The 21,036-nt window shown below is 44.4% G+C and overlaps 1 protein-coding gene across 4 annotated transcripts in view; it reads right to left on the reverse strand.

The window, feature by feature from the left end:
• Positions 1-270: 270 nt before the first annotated feature.
• Positions 271-21,036, reverse strand: part of tti1 (TELO2 interacting protein 1) — an 85,139-nt gene continuing 64,373 nt past the window's right edge. For all 4 annotated transcript variants that reach the window (XM_072514659.1, XM_072514658.1, XM_072514656.1 and 1 more), the window contains exons 5-8: positions 9,906-10,046; positions 9,499-9,703; positions 4,280-4,367; positions 271-2,508 (exon numbers count right to left, since the gene is read on the reverse strand). In XM_072514659.1, the coding sequence (XP_072370760.1) occupies positions 2,325-2,508; positions 4,280-4,367; positions 9,499-9,703; positions 9,906-10,046 (618 nt within the window). In that variant the 3' untranslated portion in view covers positions 271-2,324. The remainder of the gene's footprint in view (positions 2,509-4,279; positions 4,368-9,498; positions 9,704-9,905; positions 10,047-21,036) is intronic.

Genomic DNA, 21,036 nt, shown 5'->3' on the forward strand with positions numbered 1-21,036 from the left:
CCAGCTCTTGCTAGTAAAGATACCATTGCCCTCCTATGTAAGCACACATAATAGTGCACTGAACATTTATGCTATGCAAGTCCATTAAGTATTAACTCTAGAATAAAGGTCAGTTTGACACAGATGATTGATAGAACTGGGAAATGTTGTGGCTCAAAAGATTGAATAAGGAATTGTAGATATCAGGGTCAAACCAGTCAAAGTTATTAAAAATATTTTTCTTACAATACTCTGGGGAGAAATCCTCATTAAAAAAGCATGATTCCAATAAGCGTTTAAAAAAAATGTAATTTATTAGATCACTTCCCTTTCCTGATCGAAGAGACAGTTAATATAACTTTCAGTTGAAATGCAGGATTTTACCCATTGGCTGTTCAAATCAAATCACAATTTTGTAGAACCAGGAATCAAAACAATACTTTTAAGACCTACATTACTGGGTCTTGTAAGACAAGACACATGTCACTGATTTATTAGGAAATAAGGACACAAGCGCAGACACTTTTATGTCCAATATTCAAGATTATTACAATAAAAACTAAAATAAAAATGTCTGCTGCAGGAATTAAGATGCTTGAAGCTGCAGCAGATAACATGATAGCCATGTTTTTTTTCAGGCAGGTGCTTCAAGTGCTGGACCTGTGCTGGTCTGTTCTTTTAAGTGATTTTATTAATGATTTTTAAAAATGCACACATAAACTATCAGATACAATTGCTAGAATGAGGGTTTTACTGAACATATAGTTAAATATATGATCAATAAATTAGATGTCCAGTGTTAAAAGTTAAATATTTCTCTAATGTGATTCTGAGCATCCCTCAATGATGTAGTATTATTTTTGTAATCATCCACATACTTAACATTTGAAAAAAAAATGCTAATGCTTAATACACAGTCGAGCCAGAATGTAATTGAAGCATTTAAATTGATCCAAACGATGGTCAATTACATATTTATGAGCAGGCATTAGAATAATTTCTAACAGGTCACATGTAAAAGGCACCAGCTTTTGTCCAAATCCAGTAATAAGTTCAACATATTGAAAGGTATGCTAGCATTTATAAGTGGGCATGCCATTCCTTCTCTTGTACTGCTAAACGCTTGGGTGGTGGATGGAAGAGGGATGGAAGAGAGGAGAAAACAAAAGACAACACCTTTTGCAATTCTTTTTGAGGGTGATGGGGCAGTAATAGAATGAGATGTGTCAGCCTGGGAACTTGGAGTTGAAAGCCAAGTTGTAGGATGTCAGTTTTTTCAGTTAAAAGTTTTATAGAAAGAGCTGCATGAGAAAAAAAAAACGTTATCCTGCAAGTATGGTTCACGATATAATCCATCCCGCATTTCTTTCGGAAAGAAGTAGGGCTGAGCAAAGTAAGCAGAATTTGGTTGACCGTTACTTTAACTTGTAATAACGGCAGCTTAATAACTTGTATCTGGCTTTGTCTCATCAGTATTTTTTTTTTAAACTGGTTATGTACAGGTGCTAAAGAAAAGATAGCCTGTTCTAATCACAAGGTGGAGCTGCTGTTACAATGCTGGGCTATGCTGTGGTGCGATTAGCCAACAAACATCATGTATATAGTGTAAGCCACTCTGACCGCTTACTGGAGTGACCGGCACTGCTGTCTGACCCTGCGACAAGGAGGGCCTGAAATTTGTAACACAAACAAGTTACCTCATGATCACTCATAATTCAAAAAAATTGACCTGCTACATTTGTCAGGTAGCAAATTACTCCTCCCTCTGAATTTCTAAGATGTACATTTGAGAAACTGCCCATAACCATCAAACTATCACCTCAGTCAGTTAGGTTTTCATTAAGAAGTTGAAAACCTTTATTATTACTAACGTTTCTCAGGTGAAGCAAATATTGATCGGCTGTAACATCAGAAGTACAGAGCGCCCGATTACATTGCATTGTCCCTTAGACAATATTATTAAGAAGTAATACGCCCTAAAATTGGTGCAGATGTTGTGAAACTCAAATCTATTCAAGCCTGATGAACAAAAGCCCCCTCATAGGTTCTGAACGCAAAATAGCCCAAAGGGACAGAAATGGTTGGAACAGTTTGGGATCTCATCACACATACTTCTGTCCCTGGTATTTTATTGGCCTTCCTGTCATGCACGTTACCTGTAATCAAAATATAAATGTGTGATTTTCACAGCGTTGCTGTGCAACAAGCTGCAGTACATCAAGAAGCACTCCATATCCCTACAGCAGAGTGCCTTTCTTCAGCTAACACCAACGCTGATGTTGGCAGTCTGCAGATGAGGAGTTGTAGATATTGCATAGTACTGCCAAGTACCGCAAAGTCTGGAGTCATTCAAACTCTTGCAGAAGTTGAAAAACATTATCCGTGAATTCATTCCTCTGCTTTCCCATCCCAGTCAGTTGTATCGGTGGGAGGCAGAGGTGTGGTGGATTGTAGGCATCAGGACAATAAACTTCATTCAAAAAGAGCCATGTGGCATCAGGATCAACTTCATTTAAATGATAAAAAACACTGGTGAAGGAAAGAATAGAGAGATTATATACATATTAACCAATTGTATCGCACCATTAGCTAAACAAAACATTCCAAGGTGCTTCACAGGAACATTTTAAAGCTAAGTATGAGACGGAGCTACATAAAATAATATCAGGTCAGATGACCAAAAGCTTGGTCAAAGAAGTAGATGGGTGGGGTTGCTGGGTTGTGGGGATAGGGTGGAGGTGTTGACCTTGGGTAGGGTGCTCTTTCCAAGAGCCGGTGCAGACTCGATGGGCCGGGTGGCCTCCTTCTGCACTGTAAATTCTATGAAATAAGTAGGTTTTATGGAGTGTCAAGGAGGCAAACGAGGCAGAGAGGTGCAGGGAGGGAATCCCAGAGCTTTGGGCCTTGGCATCTGAAGGCGCAGCCATTCATGATGGATCAGTTAGAACTGGAAATGCACAAGATGCTAGAATTAGAGTTCAGATATCTCAGAGGGCTGTGTGGCTGGAGGAGATTACAGAGGTACAGATGGGTAAGGCCATGGTAGGGTTTGAAAACAAGGATGAAGATTGTAAAGTCAATACATTCCATGACTGGGAGCCAATTTAAGCCAGCAAGTAGAGGAGTGATGAGGGGATGGAACTTAACGCGAGTTGAGACATGGACAGCTGCGTTTTGGATGATCTCAAGTTTATTTAGGGTAAAATAAAGGAGACCAGCCTGGAGTGCATTGGAATAGTTGAGTCTAAAGGTAACAAAGGCATGAATGAGGGTTTCTGCAGCAATTGAGCTGAGATAGGAGGTGACGACGAGCAATGTTATGGAGGTTGAAACAGGCAATCTTAATGATGGCACAAAAAGGAGGGCCGAATCTTATCTGGGGATGAGTGTGACACCAAGGTTGCAAACACATTGGCTTAATCTCAAGACTGTTGTCAGGAAGTGGGATAAGAGTTGGCAACTCGGGGACAGTTTGGAGTGGGAACCAAAAATAATGGCTTCACTTCCCCAATATCTAACTGGGGGACATTCCTGCTCATCCCAATAGTGGATGCAAGATAAGCGCCTGATAATTTAGCAACAATGGAGGAGTTTAGAGAGGTAGTGAGCTAGAGCTATGGGTTGTCAGTTTACAGTTAAAAACTAACTGTGCCTTCAGATGATGTGGCCGAGGACGAGTTTGTCCCTTTGGTTCCAGTTGAAACAGTTTTATAATAAAATAATTTACATATTTATTTATGTCTTTTTTTAAACCTTCAATTCTCTTTGATCTTTTGGATCTCTGCTGCAGTCTCCTTCCAGGTCATTCGATCCATGTTCTCCTCTTTAATCTAGCACATCGAGGACAGTTCAGTATCTCTTATCACCTCACTGCCATCAGTTAATTCAGCAGAGACCAAGAAATTCACTGGTTTGAATGGCTCAGTTTTTAATTTTAATTAGTTGGGCCATCAGGGCCCTGTTTCTACGTCTAATTTTGATATACGAGAGGGGATGTTAATGCAACCAGAAAATTCTCTGTTGTGACAAATTTGACCACAAGCTAATGTCTCCTTTTACTCAACAATGCAACCTCGCACTGGGTCATATACACGGACTTATAGCAATTGCACTACCACCCCACCTCTATCCCTATGCCACATGAATATTGGAACACAAAGTACCCAAAAGGATAGTTAGAACACCCAGATTAAACTTTCCCCCGAAAAAGATATGAAAATGAATACAAGACAATGCTGAGGATGCTCCCTTGTTTTAAAATTTATGATATCATTCACTGATTTTGAATATAATGAGTTACCTGCAAGCTGCATTCTGGAGTTTCAGAGGCTGCCTACTACTCAGGTATGGTAAGCAGGTGCTAGCCACCATATCCAGGTCAGTCTCACCTGCATCAAGAAAAACATTGATTACATCTCCTCCAATGTGATTTAAGCATTTGTGCTCACCAAGGTCAGGGGCTATCAGGAATGGAGGAAATTAACATTTTCTATATCAGGCGGCGTTAGGCAGTCACCTGGTCAGATGTTAGATTGAAATTGAAAATTGGAATGAGCGGGTTATTAAAAAAAGAACGTTTGAAACAAAGTGGTGGGGCGAGTATGGGGGGGCGAAGAAGGGGGGGACAGAGGAGTTTTATGTTATTAATCCTGCGATGTGGTAACTTTTCTCTCTTCCACAGGAGGTGGTGGGGGGAGGAAAGGAGGTGGAAGAGATGGGGCGTTGGCCATTGGGGGCGGGGCCAAGGGGGAAGCGCGGGCTCGGTTCCCGCGCTATGATAATCATGGCGGGAATAGGGAAGCAGGAAGGAGGGGGCATCGCACGGTGCGAGCCGAGGTCACGGGGGGGAAGCCGAGGTCGGCCAGAGTTTGCTAACTTCTGGGAGCAACATGGGGGGTGTAACTACGCTAGTGGGGGATCTAGCGGGGGGGGGGGGGGGGGTGGGAGGGGGGAATTATTGGGCTGCTGCTGCTGGGGAGAGGGGGGAGCTGGTATGGGGTGGGATGGGCGTGGGGCACCGCCTGGGGGGGACACAGCTGCGTGGGAACCGGGTGGGAGGCGCTGAAGGCAGTGGTTAGAGGGGAGCTGATATCAATAAGGGCACATAAAGGAAAGCAGGAGAGTAGGGAACGGGAGCGGTTGCTGCAAGAACTTCTGAGGGTGGACAGGCAATATGCGGAGGCACCGGAGGAGGGACTGTACAGGGAAAGGCAAAGGCTACACGTAGAATTTGACTTGCTGACAACGGGTACTGCAGAGGCACAGTGAAGGAAGGCACAGGGTGTACAGTACGAATATGGGGAGAAGGCGAGCAGGTTGCTGGCCCACCAATTGAGGAAAAGGGGAGCAGCGAGGGAAATAGGGGGAGTGAGGGATGAGGAAGGCGAGATGGAGCGGGGAGCGGAGAGAGTGAATGGAGTGTTCAAGGCATTTTATAAAAAATTATACGAAGCTCAACCCCCGGATGGGAGGGAGAGAATGATGGGCTTTCTGGACCGGCTGGAATTTCCCAAGGTGGAGGAGCAGGAAAGGGTGGGACTGGGAGCACAGATTGAAATAGAGGAAGTAGTGAAAGGAATTAGGAGCATGCAGGCGGGGAAGGCTCCGGGACCGGATGGATTCCCAGTTGAATTTTACAGGAAATATGTGGACTTGCTCGCCCCGCTACTGATGAGGACCTTTAATGAGGCAAAGGAAAGGGGACAGCTGCCCCCGACTATGTCTGAGGCAACGATATCGCTTCTCCTAAAGAAGGAAAAGGACCCGCTGCAATGCGGGTCCTATAGACCTATTTCCCTCCTAAATGTAGACGCTAAGATTCTGGCCAGGGTAATGGCGATGAGGATAGAGGATTGTGTCCCGAGGGTGGTCCATGAGGACCAAACTGGGTTTGTGAAGGGGAGACAGCTGAATACGAATATACGGAGGCTGCTAGGGGTAATGATGATGCCCCCACCAGAGGGGGAAGCGGAGATAGTGGTGGCGATGGATGCCGAGAAAACATTTGATAGAGTGGAGTGGGATTATTTGTGGGAGGTGCTGAGGAGATTTGGTTTTGGAGATGAGTATGTTGGATGGGTGCAGCTGTTGTATAGGGCCCCAGTGGCGAGTGTGGTCACGAATGGACGGGGATCTGCATACTTTCGGCTCCATAGAGGGACAAGGCAGGGATGCCCTCTGTCCCCATTGCTGTTTGCACTGGCGATTGAACCCCTGGCAATAGCATTGAGGGGTGCCAAGAAGTGGAGGGGAGTACTTAGAGGAGGAGAAGAACACCGGGTATCTCTGTATGCGGATGATTTGTTGTTATATGTAGCGGACCCGGCGGAGGGGATGCCAGAGATAATGCGGACACTTCGGGAGTTTGGAGAATTCTCAGGATATAAACTGAACATGGGGAAAAGTGAGTTGTTTGTGGTGCATCCAGGGGAGCAGAGCAGAGAAATAGAGGACTTTCCGCTGAGGAAGGTAACAAGGGACTTTCGTTACTTGGGGATCCAGATAGCCAAGAATTGGGGTACATTGCATAGGTTAAATTTAACGCGATTGGTGGAACAAATGGAGGAGGACTTCAAGAGATGGGACATGGTATCCCTGTCACTGGCAGGGAGGGTGCAGGCAGTTAAAATGGTAGTCCTCCCGAGATTCCTCTTTGTGTATCAGTGCCTCCCGGTGGTGATCACGAAGGCTTTTTTCAAAAGGATCGAAAAGAGTATCATGAGTTTTGTGTGGGCCGGGAAGACCCCGAGAGTGAGGAAGGGATTCTTACAGCGTAGGAGGGATAGGGGGGGGCTGGCACTACCGAGCCTAAGTGAGTACTACTGGGCCGCCAATATCTCAATGGTGAGTAAGTGGATGGGGGAAGAGGAGGGAGCGGCGTGGAAGAGATTGGAGAGGGCGTCCTGTAGGGGGACTAGCCTACAAGCTATGGTGACGGCCCCATTGCCGTTCTCACCGAAGAAATACACCACAAGCCCGGTGGTGGTGGCGACGTTGAAAATTTGGGGACAGTGGAGACGGCATAGGGGAAAGACGGGAGCCTTGGTGGGGTCCCCGATAAGAAACAACCATAGGTTTGCCCCGGGGAGAATGGATGGGGGATTTTGAATATGGCAAAGAGCAGGAGTAACGGAACTGAAAGATCTGTTTGTGGATGGGAAGTTCGCAAGTCTGGGAGCGCTGACCGAGAAATATGGGTTGCCCCAAGGGAATGCATTCCGGTATATGCAACTGAGGGCTTTTGCGAGGCAGCAGGTGAGGGAATTCCCGCAGCTCCCGACGCATGAGGTGCAGGACAGAGTAATCTCAAAGACATGGGTGGGGGACGGTAAGGTGTCAGATATATATAGGGAAATGAGGGACGAGGGGGAGATTATGGTAGATGAGCTGAAAGGGAAATAGGAAGAAGAGCTGGGGGAGGAGATTGAGGAGGGGCTGTGGGCGGATGCCCTAAGTAGGGTAAACTCATCGTCCTCGTGTGCCAGGCTAAGCCTGATTCAATTTAAGGTGTTACACAGGGCGCATATGACTGGAGCACGGCTCAGTAAATTTTTTGGGGTAGAGGATAGGTGTGCGAGATGCTTGAGAAGCCCAGCGAATCACACCCACATGTTCTAGTCATGTCCGGCACTACAGGGGTTCTGGGTGGGGGTGACAAAGGTGCTTTCGAAAGTAGTGGGGGTCCAGGTCGAACCAAGCTGGGGGTTGGCTATATTTGGGGTTGCACAAGAGCCGGGAGTGCAGGAGGCGAGAGAGGCCGATGTTTTGGCCTTTGCGTCCCTAGTAGCCCGGCGCAGGATACTGTTGATGTGGAAGGAAGCCAAGCCCCCGGGGGTGGAGACCTGGATAAATGACATGGCAGGGTTTATAAAGCTGGAACGGATTAAGTTCGTCCTAAGGGGATCGGCTCAAGGGTTCACCAGGCGGTGGCAACCGTTCGTCGAATACCTCACAGAAAGATAGAGGGAATGGAAAAGAAGAAGGCAGCAGCAGCAGCCCGGGGGGGGGGGGGAGAGAGGAACCAGAAGGAGTCTCAGGGTTATTAATATATATGTATAATATGTATAGGTCGTTGCTATAAATAATTGTATATTGGATTGTTAAACCATATTTTTGGAGAGTGTTTATCTGAGACAAGGCATTTAGTTTTAGTTTTTGTTATATATTATTTATTCTTTGTTTATAAAACAGGTCATTGTTATTTATACTGTTATATTATTGTGTAAAGGATACACAATGCACTGTGATGGTTGACCAAAAATTTTCAATCAAATATTCTTAAAAAAAGAAAAGAAATTGAAGCCATCCCAAATTTACTTCAGTAAATGTTTCTTCGCTCTAAATTTAAAATAACAACTAGCCATTTCCTACATCAGCAATCCTGTGACTACTCTGAGCAAGACTTCTAATACGTTACTATTTCATACTCAGCACAAACCAGATTAAGGCCTTGCAAGTAAATTCATTCCATAATTAAACTGTTAATTAATGAATTTCTACTGACCTCAAACTCTTTTTTAAAAAAAAGCCATGTTTGCTCTTGGAAAATTACATAAAACTAATACTTCAAATAATGCCTCAATACAAATCAGAGTGGTTGATACCTGCAGCATTTTCAGCAACAATGTAATGAAATCGGTGACCCATCTGGCCAATTTGGACTGATCAATTATCGGTCAGTCAGATTGCTTTAGCAACATTAGTGTAATGCTTGGCTGCTTCTTCTGCTCCTGTTTAGTACTCTGGTGAATATCCTTCTGTACTGGACAGTTCAACAGATGATTCAACAAGTTCAGCACCAATGCTCACTTCACCAGCCACATACATTAACCTCTAAATCCTGAACCTGGTTTGCTTTGCTCCCAGTAAAGTGGATAATTCAGTTGCAGCAAAAGTTAGAAACACCAGCCAAAAATTATGGTGTATACAACTGCACTCTGTTATCCCGCAGCCCGGGTGATAATTAAGCTTCTAGAGGAAATTTGTTCCAGTTTTGGAAGTTGGGGAGGACTAAACTTCCCTACACCCTATTCTCTGCATTGCCAATCACTTTGAAAAGTGTAATTCAATATTGGCAATCGGCACATCATAAAAGCAAAGACAAGTGTCCAGTGGAGTTAGCTGGCCTTGAAGCGAAGCTTGGCAACTGCATATTAATATATTTTCTGGAAACCATTGGGAACAAATGAAAGTTTATAATTGTGGCAGCATTTGCCAGAGAAATATATCAAATACCCATGAATGGGGAAAAAAGGCAACTGTCGCAAAGCTCAATAACTAATATTCTTTTAAACTAATATAGGATTTTGAAAGAAAAAGTCTCACAATATGAACTCAAGTGTCTCAGATCCATGAATAGTTTGAAGATAGAATATGGTAGCTGTATTTCGAAAATAACTGAATTAGAACACAAAACTGAAATAGAACACTAGCCCCACTTAAATATCTTAATTTCTTTGCCTAATTTATTTGATTACAATGTAAACCATTCAACTGTTGACATTGGAGGCAAGTACTTACCAAGATCCAGTTTCTCACAGAGTTTTCCAAAGCCCCGAAGTTCGGCTAATTGTAGTTTGTAGGACAGTGTGTGTTTATAAATGGGCCCAGCCTTTGCACTGACTGGGCCTTGGCTTACTAAATACCTAGTCATCTTTGGCAAAATGTCTTTAGAAACTCTGCTCCTCAGGAAATCACCAGATGTATCTGCCAACTTACACAGCACCTGAAAGCAAACAAGAAAAAACACTCAATGGTCTGCAGTTTGTTCACACAAGATCAAAAAGCAATCCCAGCAAATTTCTGATATTCAGAAATAGATGCAAACATTTCATATGAAAGTCAGCATAAAGTAAAGCGTTCTTGCCCTGGTTTAAAATAAAACATGTGAGACACATAAATTCACTTCACATCAAACATCACTTCACCTTGACTGCCCGGAGGATCACAAGGGGATCATCACTCGTCAATCTCTGCACAAAAGGACTCCACAACCGGTGTACCATTGGGAGCAGTTCATTCACATTACTCTGAAGAACAACCACACATAGTTCCAAAACATCCAACACCTGTAAGAAAAGGAGTAATACATAGTAAGTAATGAGGCAGACCTTTGAAATGATTTCAGTATAAAGAGACACTCTCCATATCCAATGGAATCTGGCAATCCACATGTGGTCAACAGTGAAAAAATGCCTCATGGCTGTACTCAGTACCCTAATTGGCTACATGTGGCCCACAGACCGCATGCTGCCCACCATGCGCTCTGGTACCTTCCATGTATCGAGGGAAGATTATGGCAAGCCCTTTTGCTATCTCCACCTGCACTTCCTTCAGCAACCTGGGATTCAAACCATCCAGACCAGGCTAACTATCCACTAAGCATAACCAGCTTTTGTACATTCTGTCCATCAATTTTCACCCCATCCATTACATCTTCACTTCTACCAATATTTTGTCAGTATCCTTTCTTAGTAAACACCGATACAAAGTGCTCATTAAGTATTGCCCTGTGCCACTGGGCATATACCACCTTCCTTGTTTTTAATAGGACCCACTTGTTTACAACAACAACCTGCATGTATATCGCAAAACTCAATGTAGCAAATCATTCCATAACTGCTGGGACAGCTGTAATCTCTGCAGCATGGAGGAATGTAGAATGCGAGGCTACAGCGCCTTTTCCTTTTTAAGAGCATAAGATATAGGACCAGAATGAGACCATTCAGCCCTGTTCTGCCATTCGATTATGTTTGATACTTTCCTCATCCCATTCTCCTGTCTTCCACCCATAAACCCATATCCTCTTATTAATCAAGGAATCCCCTTATTAATCAAGAACACTAGATTTGTGCTTGAGGTGCTGTTACTTACAGGGCTACTGATCAAGAGCTGGAAGATGGAATTAGACAGAATAATTATTTCTTACAACAGAAGAACTAGGAGCAGGCAGAGGCAATTTACCCCCTCGAGCTTCATCCACCATTCAATACGATCATCGCTGATCTCATCACAACCTCAAGTTCTCCATCCTGCCCGTTCTCTGTAACCCTTCAACCCATTATTAATATAAAAATCTATTTAACTCCTCCTTAAATTTACTCATTGTCCCAGCATCCACCGCACTCTGGGGTAGTGAATTCCACAGATTCACCACCCTTTGGGTGGAGTAGTTTCTCCACATCTCGGTTTCAAGTTTGCTGCCGCTTATCCTGAGACTATGACTTCTCGTTTTAGCTTGGCCCACAAGACGAAGCATCCGCTCCTTGCCTACTTTATCCATACCTCTTATTACCTCATATACCGCAATTTGATCTTCCCTCGTTCTTCGAAACTATAGAGAGTATAGGCCTAAACTGCTCAATCTCTCTTCAAAAGACAAACCCATCGGGCGCAATTCTCCCATCGGGAGGCTAAGTCCCGACGCCGGAGTGAAAACCGGAGTGTTTCCCTCCGGCGTGGGAGGCCGCTCCCAGCCCCCTATTCTCCCACGCCCGGGGGGCTAGGAGCGGCGCCGCATCATTTACGCGCGCCGGGCCTTGGCGCCGCATAAAAGCGGCGGCGCGTAAATGACGTCACCCGCACATGCGCAGTTGCCGTCCTGCCCGCGGCCGCCCCACAAGAAGATGTCAGATGGATCTTGCGGGGCGGCGGAGGAAAGGAGGTCCTCCTTCAGAGAGGCCGGCCCACCGATCGCGAGCCAGACCCCTTTTGAGGCCTCCCCGGTGCAGGAACCCCCCCCCAGCGTTCCCGCGCTGTTCCCGCTGGCAGCGACCAGTTGTGGACGGCGCAGGCGGGAACCTGTCGTGTTGGGCAGGCCGCTCGGCCCATCCGGGCCAGAGAATCGCCGCTCGCCCGTTACAAATGACGATTCTCCCAGCGGCCAGTCGTGATTCTCGCCGCGCCGGTTTGCGGGGGGGGGGGAAGTGTGCGGGTGCCGGGGAGGCGTGGCATGGCGGGACTCGCGCGGCGCCCCGGCGATTCTCCAACCCGGCGTTGGGGGGGTGGGGGGGGAATTCCGCCCTTCATCTCTGTATTCAATTCAGTGAACCTCCTCTGCACAGTCTCTAATGCAACAACATCCCTCCTCACATAAGGCGACCAAACTGTACACAGTACTCCAGGTGCGGTCTCACCAATGCCTGGACAGTTGCAGCAACACTTCCATATTTTTATACTCTATTCCTTTTATTATAAATGTCAACATTCCTTTTGCTTTCTTTATTACCTGGTGTACCTGCATGCTAGCTTTCTGCGAGTCATGCATGAGGACACCCAGATCCCTCTGCACCAGAGCACCCCGAAGTGCCTCCCCATTTAGGTAATAAATTACCTTCCCATTTTTACGACCAAAATGGATGATCTCATACTTATCCACGTTAAACTCCATCTGTCACATTTTTAGCCCACTCACCTAACCTATCTATATCCATTTGTAAGGTTGTTATTTTCTCTTTGCAACTTACTGTCCCACCTATTTTAGTATCATCTGCAAACTTGGCTATGGAACCTTCTAGCCCTGGTCCAAGTCGTTAATATAGATTGTAAATAGTTGGGACCCAAGGACCAAACCCTGTGACACCCCACTAATTACATCTTGCCATCCAGAAAAAAGACCCATTTATCCTGACTCTCTGTCACCTGTCCGTCAACCAGTCTTCTATCCAAGCTAATAAATTACCCCGAACCCCATGTAATCTAACCTTGTGTATTAACCTTCAATGCGGCTGCTTATCAAACACCTTCCAGGAGTCCCGATATACTACATATGCAGGATCCCAATTATCCATTTGGCTTATTACATCTTTAAAGAACTCTAGAAAATTAGTCAAACATGATGTGCCCTTCATAAAACCATGCTGACTCTGATGTATTGCGTTTTGACATTCCAAATGTCCTGCTATTGTTACCTTAATAATGGATTCTAACAATTTCCCAACAACAGATTTTAAATGAACTGGACTATAATTTCCTACATTCTACCTCATTTCTTTTTTGAATAAGGGCTTTTCATTAGCATTTTTCCAACCCACTGGAATCTTTCTCGTGTCCAGGAATATTATAACCAATGGATCCATTATCTCCGCTGCCACTTCCTTAAACACCCTAGGAGTAGACCACCAGGCCCTGGGGACTTGTCTGCCTTCAATCCCAATAGTTTGTTGAGTACTGTTTCCCTATTGATGCCGATTGTTCTAAGTTCCAACCTTTCTTTTGCTTCTGAAATACCCTTTTCTATAGGGATGATACTAGTGTCCTCCACTGTGAAAACTGAGGCAAAATTTTGATTTAGCATCTCCGATATTTCCATGTTCCCCACTATTAACTCTCCGGTTTCATCTTCCAAGGGATCAACATTCACTTTAGTGACTCTCTTCCCTTTTATGTACTTACAGAAGCTTTTGCTATCCTTTTTGATATTGTGCGCTAGCTTTCTTTTGTAATTTACCATAGCTCTTTATTACTTTTTTAGTAACCCATTATTTATGTTTAAAAGTTTCCTAATCTTCCAGCCTGTCAGTGGCCTTTGTAATATGTATACCTTAGTTTTTGTCTTTGTATTATAGAACATTACAGCGCAGTACAGGCCCTTCGGCCCTCGATGTTGCGCCGACCTGTGAAACCAATCTAAAGCCCATCTACACTATTCCATTATCATCCATATGTTTATCCAATGACCATTTAAATGCCCTTAATGTTGGCGAGTCCATTACTGTTGCAGGCAGGGCATTCCACGCCCTTACTACTCGGAGTAAAGAACCTACCTCTGACATCTGTCCTATATCTATCTCCCCTCAATTTAAAGCTATGTCCCCTCGTGCTAGCCATCACCATCCGAGGAGAAAGGCTCTCACTATCCACCCTATCTAATCCTCTGATCATCTGTATGCCTCTATTAAGTCACCTCTTAACCTTCTTCTAACGAAAACAGCCTCAAGTCCCTCAGCCTTTCCTCATAAGATCTTCCCTCCATACCATGTAACATCCTGGTAAATCTCCTCTGCACCCTTTCCAATGCTTCCACATCCTTCCCATAATGCGGCGACCAGAACTGCACGCAATACTCCAAATGCGGCCGCACCAGAGATTTGTACAGCTGCAACATGACCTCATTGCTCCGAAACTCAATCCCTCTACCAATAAAAGCCAACACACCGTACGCCTTCTTAACAACCCTATCGACCTGGGTGGCAACTTTCAGGGATCTATGTACATGGACACCGAGATCTCTCTGCTCATCCACACTACCAAGAATCTTACCATTAGCCCAGTACTCTGTATTCCTGTTACTCCTTCCAAAATGAATCACCTCACACTTTTCTGCATTAAACTCCATTTGCCGCTTCTCAGCCCAGCTCTGCAGCTTATCTATGTCCCTCTGTAACCTGCAACATCCTACCGCATTGTCTACAACTCCACCGACTTTAGTATCATCCGCAAATTTACTCACCCATCCTTCTGCGCCCTCCTCCAGGTCATTTATAAAAATAACAAACAGCAGTGGCCCCAAAACAGATCCTTGTGGTACACCACTAGTTACTGAACTCCAGGCTGAACATTTCCCTTCAACCACCACCCTCTCTTTTTACAGCTAGACAATTTCTGATCCAAACTGCTAAATCACCCTCAATCCCATGCCACCGTATTTTCTGCAATAGCCTACATGGGGAACCTTATCTAACGCTTTACTGAAATCCATATACACCGCATCAACTGCTTTACCCTTGTCCACCTGTTTGGTCACCTTCTCAAAGAACTCAATAAGGTTTGTGAGGCATGACCTACCCTTCACAAAACCATGTTGATTATCCCTAATCAAATTATTCCTTTCTAGATGATTATAAATCCTATCTCTTATAATCCTTTCCAAGACTTTGCCCACAACAGAAGTTAGGTTCACTGGTCAAAGGTTACCGGGTTTGTCTCTACTCCCCTTCTTGAACAAGGGGACACCATTTGCTATCCTCTAATCCTATGTCTACTTCCTGTAGACAATGACGACAAAAGCTCAGCAATCTCCTCCCCAGCTTCCCAGAGAATCAGAGGATAAATCCCATCCGGCCCAGGGGACTTATCTATTTTTACACTTTCCAGAATTGCTAACACCTCCTCCTGCACCATCTCCTTATGAACCTCAATCCCGTCTGATCTAGTAGCCTGTATCTCAGTATTCTCCTCGACAACATTGTCTTTTTCCCGTGTGAGTACTGATGAAAAATATTAATTTAACACCTCTCCTATCTCCTCGGACTCGACGCACAACTTCCCACTACTGTCCTTGACTGGCCCAACTCTTACCCTAGTCATTCTTTTATTCCTGACATAACTATAGAAAGCTTTAGGGTTTTCCTTGATCCTACCTGCCAAGGAGTTCTCATGTCCCCTCCTGGCTCTTCTTAGCTCTCTCTTTAGTTCCTTCCTGGCTAACTTGTAACTCTCAAGCGCCCTAACTGAACCTTCACGTCTCATCTTTACATAAGCCTCCTTCTTCCTCTTGACAAGTGATTCAACTACTTCAGTAAACCATGGTTCCCTCGCTCGACCACTTCCTCCCTGCCTGACAGGTACATACTTATTAAGGACACGCAGTAGCTGTTCCTTGAACAAGCTCCACATTTCAATTGTGCCCATCCCCTGCAGTTTCCTTCCCCATCCTATGTTTTGCCTAATCGCATCTTAATTGCCTTTCCCCCAGCTATAATTCTTGCCCTGCTGTATATACCTATCCCTTTCCATCACTAAAGTAAACGTAACCGAATTGTGGTCACTATCACCAAGTGCCCACCTACTTCCAAATCTAACACCTGGCCTGGTTCATTACCCAGTACCAAATCCAATGTGGCCTTGCCTCTTGTTAGCCGATCTACATACTGTGTCAGGAAACCCTCCTGCACACATTGGACAAAAACAGCCCATCTAAAGTACTCGAACTATAGTGTTTCCAGTCAATATTTGGAAAGTTAAAGTCCCCCATAACAACTACTCTGTTACTTTCGCTCCTATCCAGAATCATCTTTGCAATCCTTTCCTCTACATCTCTGGAACTTTTAGGAGGCCTATAGAACTCCCAACAGGGTGACCTCTCCTTTCCTGTTTCTAACCTCAGCCCATACTACCTCAGTAGACAAGTCCTCATCAAACATCCTTTCTGCCACCATAATACTGTCCTTGACTAACAATGCCACACTTCCCCCTCTTTTACCACCTTCCCTGAGCTTACTGAAACATCTAAACCCCGGAACCTGCAACAACCATTTCTGTCCCTGCTCGATCCATGTCTCCGAAATGGCCACAACATCGAAGTCCCCAGGTACCAACCTATGTTGCAAGTTCATCCACCTTATTCCGGATGCTCCTGGCGGTGAAGTAGACACACTTCAAACCACCTTCCTGCCTGCCGGTACACTCCTGCAACCTTGAAACCTTACTCATGACCTCACTGCGCTCAACCTCCTGTACACTGGAGCTACAGTTCAGGTTCCCATCCCCCTGCTGAATTAGTTTAAACCCTCCTGAAGACCATTAGCAAATTTCCCCCCCAGGATATTGGTACCCCTCTGGTTCAGGTGTAGACCATCCCGTTTGTAGAGGTCCCACCTACCCCAGAATGAGCCCCAATTATCCAGGTATCTGAATCCCTCCCTCCTGCACCATCCCTGTAGCCACGTGTTCAACTTTTCTCTCTCCCTATTCCTCGTCTCAGTTGCACGTGGCACGGGTAACAACCCAGAGATAATCACTCTGTTTGTTCTAGCTCTAAGATTCCACCCTAGCGCCCTGAATACCTGCCTTACATCCCCATCCCTTTTCCTACCTATGTCGTTGGTGACTATGTGGACCACGACTTGGGGCTGCACCCCCTCCCCCTTAAGAATCCTGAAAACACGGGATAGGTATATTGTCCTTAACCTCATTGCTTAGCCATGAATGGTTTTTTTGACCCTCTTACCGTCTTTCTTCCTCTCGGGAATATATTTTAGTTGTGAGGAAATGAATATCTTCTTAAACGACTGCCACTGCTCATCAACTGTCCTACCTTTTAGCCTTCCTGCCCTTTTGACTCAATCCAAATCTGTCCTCATGCCTATGTAATTAACTATGTTTAATTCCAGTACACTAGTGTGGGCCTCCACTTTCTTGCCCCCAAACTGAATTTTGAATTTATATCATACTATGGTCACTATTCCCTCAAGGATCCTTAACTATGTGATCATCGATTAATCCATCCTCATTATACAATACCAAATCCAGAGTAGCCTGCTCCCTGGTTGGTTCGCCAACATATTGTTCCAAGAAACAATCTCTAATACATTCAATAAACTTTCCCTCAGGACTACCCTTGCCAATTTGATTAATCCAGTCTATGTGCATATGAAAATGACCCATGATTATTTCTGTACCTTTCTTACAAGCACCTCGTATTTCCTGATTTATACTTTGCCTCACTGCGGAACTACTGCTTGGGGATTACTCCTAATTAACTGAGGGGCTGCTCCTCATCTTCTGGTTGTATTTCAATCTCACGCTCCTGATGGTCGGGATAGAGGAGAGTAGGCAGATTGGACATCCTCCTCATGGGACTGCTCCTTCAGCTGGCAAAAGTGGTCACCAACTGGTCCAGGCAACTGTTCTGCCTGACTGCCTGCCCCTCTTCTGCAGCAAGGTCTACACCTGGGTGTCACTGGAAAAGTAACACACAGTGTACACTAGTATGCTTCAGTCCTTCTTCAACCAGTGGCACGAGAGAAATTGGAGCCATCGCCTCAATAATGTTACTTTAATCTGATTAGCTTTGCTTTGATGTTGTTTGGGAATTTCTTGTTACAGTACATCAATGCTGCTGCTTTTAGAAGTAGCACTCAGTTCCTCTTTATTCGCAAGCTTCTGGCTGGATCAAAAGAAGTGAAATGAGGGCTTTAAAACATATTTTGAACACTTGAGCCAAGGAAGACGATTCCATAACAGATGATCAAAGAGGCAGTTTTTAAAGAGAACGATAATGGAGTAGAGAAAGGTAGATTGGCTTGGGGACAAAATACCAGAGGTTAGGGGACAGAATCCAGGCCTTAGGGCCAATGCAACTGGACAGAAGTAAGGCCACCAATAGTGGGATGGTTAAAACCGAGGATGCTCCAGAAGAAGAACTGGAAAGCAGAGATCTTGAACGACAGCTAACACGGAACGAGAGGGCGAGGTCATGCAGTGATTTGGAAACAAGGATTAGGATTTCAAAATTGAGGAGTTGTCAGACTGGGAGCCTGTGTCAGTCAGGAATCTCAGAGGTGTTGAGTGACTTGAGACTTGGTGCATGTCAATGTTTAGGCAGCAGATTGTTGGATTACCTAGCACAAGCTTAGGTAAAGTGGATGATAAGAAGGCAGTCAGGAGTGTGTTTGAATAGTGATGCTTACAGGTAACAAAGGCATGGATGAGGGTCTCAGCAGAAGACAGTCGGCTGATGGTACACAGGTCAAGTAGGCAGTCTCAGTGATGAAGTAGATATGTGGTGGGAAGTTAATCTCTGATCAAACATAACACCAAGGTTGCAAGTGATCTATGCAGTATCAGACATTGCCAGAAATGGAAACAGCAGTCAGGGAATAGAGTTTGTGGCAGGGCCCAAGACAGCAGTTTAAATCTTCCCAATATTTAATTACAGGAGATTTCAATTCATTCAATACTGCATGTCCGATAAGCAGTGTGATAAATCAGAGACAATGGAAGAATGCGTGCTGAAGTCGGCCCACCACCCCTGACCCAGATCAGAGGTCAATAGGTGATGCCATGTGCTGAGGCAGTCGAGTTAAAAGGCCCACCTCTGTTCTCTGATACTTCATACCAGTTTTGTTGTTAAATATTAATCCCTCTGGCCCTCACGCCTCACACCATCCACTCCCCATGCCCTATCAATGCCAACCCAATCACCCACATCCCCCTTTAGCCTCCATGCCAATTTAGTGCTAACTCATGCCAACCTATGTTCCCCACTCACAAACCTTTACCATTACACCCACCATGCCAACTCCCATAGGAAGACCTCAGTAGCCTTCTCAGATGGAATAAAGTTCCAAGTATCTATTGCAGACTTTGCTATTTACTTTATACCCTCAAGTAATTAATCCCTTTTAAAAACAATTATTTGTAATTATAACCCAAGAGATAAGCAATTCTTTAATAATCTTTTAGAGCTGTTAACCAAACTGTGGACCTGTAGGGCTCCCTACCTCACCCTGAGTTAATGGCAGGCTGTGGAAGCAGTTAAGTGGTAATAATGCTATAATAATTGTGTTATGTTAGTAAACAATTACTGAAATTTCAAACAGATTGTTTTCAATTCTCAGACAAAGGCTGGTTATTTTATTTAAATCTAAAGGGCAGGGAATTTAAAACACCTGGAAACTTGAGAGTTCCCCAGACCTTATCCACCCTTAAAAGCATCTATGTCTAATCTAAAAACAAATCATAAGTCATAGACTTCAGGATAAGACCATTGTTGAGTTCAAGTGAAAATGGGATAGTCAGAAATGGAGTGGCATTCTGGATTTAGGTTCCCAATGCCATTTTGGATGAGCTGTGGTGTCTCCATGGTTCCCCAAAAAAGATGTCCAAGGGTTCTTTGTGCCTATAGTTAGAGGTGAGGGCACAGGCAGCACAGCAGAGTGGTTTAAACTGAAGGTTTGTGGCGAAGAAGAGAATCAGGATTTTTAAATAATAAACAGTTCGAGCAATAAAGAGCAGGACCTGTTAATGCTTTATGTGATACAACCACAACCAGATCTGGTGATGGATGGTCAAAATCATTTTCTGCCATAGACGTTCATATTTTTGTCCCTTTGACTTAGGGAGTGAAGATCAGGGGTTTACTGGAGGACAACTAGGCTGAGAGAAAAGTGGTTTTAATGTTTAAACTGTAAACACGTTAAATATCTAGTTGCAAACATATGGCCTGGTTACAGTGGCCCATTTGGAGCAGAATTAGACTGAAAATTGAAATTAAGATTTTAAATAGAAAAGTCTCTTAGTTTTTTTGTAAATTAGAGGAACTCTCCATCATATGAATCATGTATTACAATTGTGCACTTTACTTGGGCTCCACATTCTTGGGAACTAACTCACCCCATTTCTATTATAAGCTTCAGACTAGACAGCATGGAAGGCTATTCACTTCAGCTCTCAATTTCCACCCCTGGCAATTCTCTCTTGTAAGATTGGATTGAGCGAAACACGACAGTTCTATTTAGGAGCCAACTTAATGGAGTAGATTTTTACTGTATTGTCGGCCAAGCTTTTGCTTACGGTAACTATGCAGACTGGGTGTATTCAAATAGTAAATTACAGGGTGGCTATTATAGTAAAGCTCTTGGATACTTTACAATAAAGGTAGTGAAATTCCTAAAAAAAATTAACATGAGAACCGAGTGGACAAGGTGGCCAAGAAAGCATATGGAATGCTTTCCTTTATTGGGCGAGGTATTGAATACAAAAGCAGGGATGTAACGATGGAACAGTATAAAATTCTGGTTAGGTCACAGCTAGAGTTTTGTGTACTGTTCTCGTCACCACATTATAGGAAAGACATGATTGCTCTGGGGAGTGCAGAGGAGACGTACAAGGATGTTTCGAGGGCTTGAGAATTGGAGCTATGAGGAGAGATTGGATAGTCTAGGGTTGTTTTCCTTAGAAGAGTTGAGGCTGAGGCGTGACCCAATTGAGGTGTACACAAGCATGAGGTGCCTACAAAGAGTAGAAAGGAAAGACATTTTCCCCCTAGCTGACGGGTCAAAAACTAGGGTACAAAAATTTAAGGTGATTGGTGGAAGGAGTACAGGGGCCATGAGGAAAAATCTTTGCACCCAGAGGGTGGTGGGAATCTGGAATTCACTGCATAAGGTGGTGGTTGAGGCTGAAATGTTCAACTCATTTAAAAAGTACCTGGATTTGCATCTGAAGTGCTGTAACCTGCAAGACTATGGACCAGGGGCTGGAAAATGGGATTAAAATGAGAGGCTAGTTTCTTTTATCTCTTTTTGGCTACTGCAGAAATGGGTTGAATGGCCT

Source organism: Scyliorhinus torazame, chromosome 8 (assembly GCF_047496885.1).
Source record: "Scyliorhinus torazame isolate Kashiwa2021f chromosome 8, sScyTor2.1, whole genome shotgun sequence".
Classification (NCBI taxonomy): Eukaryota; Metazoa; Chordata; class Chondrichthyes; order Carcharhiniformes; family Scyliorhinidae; genus Scyliorhinus; species Scyliorhinus torazame.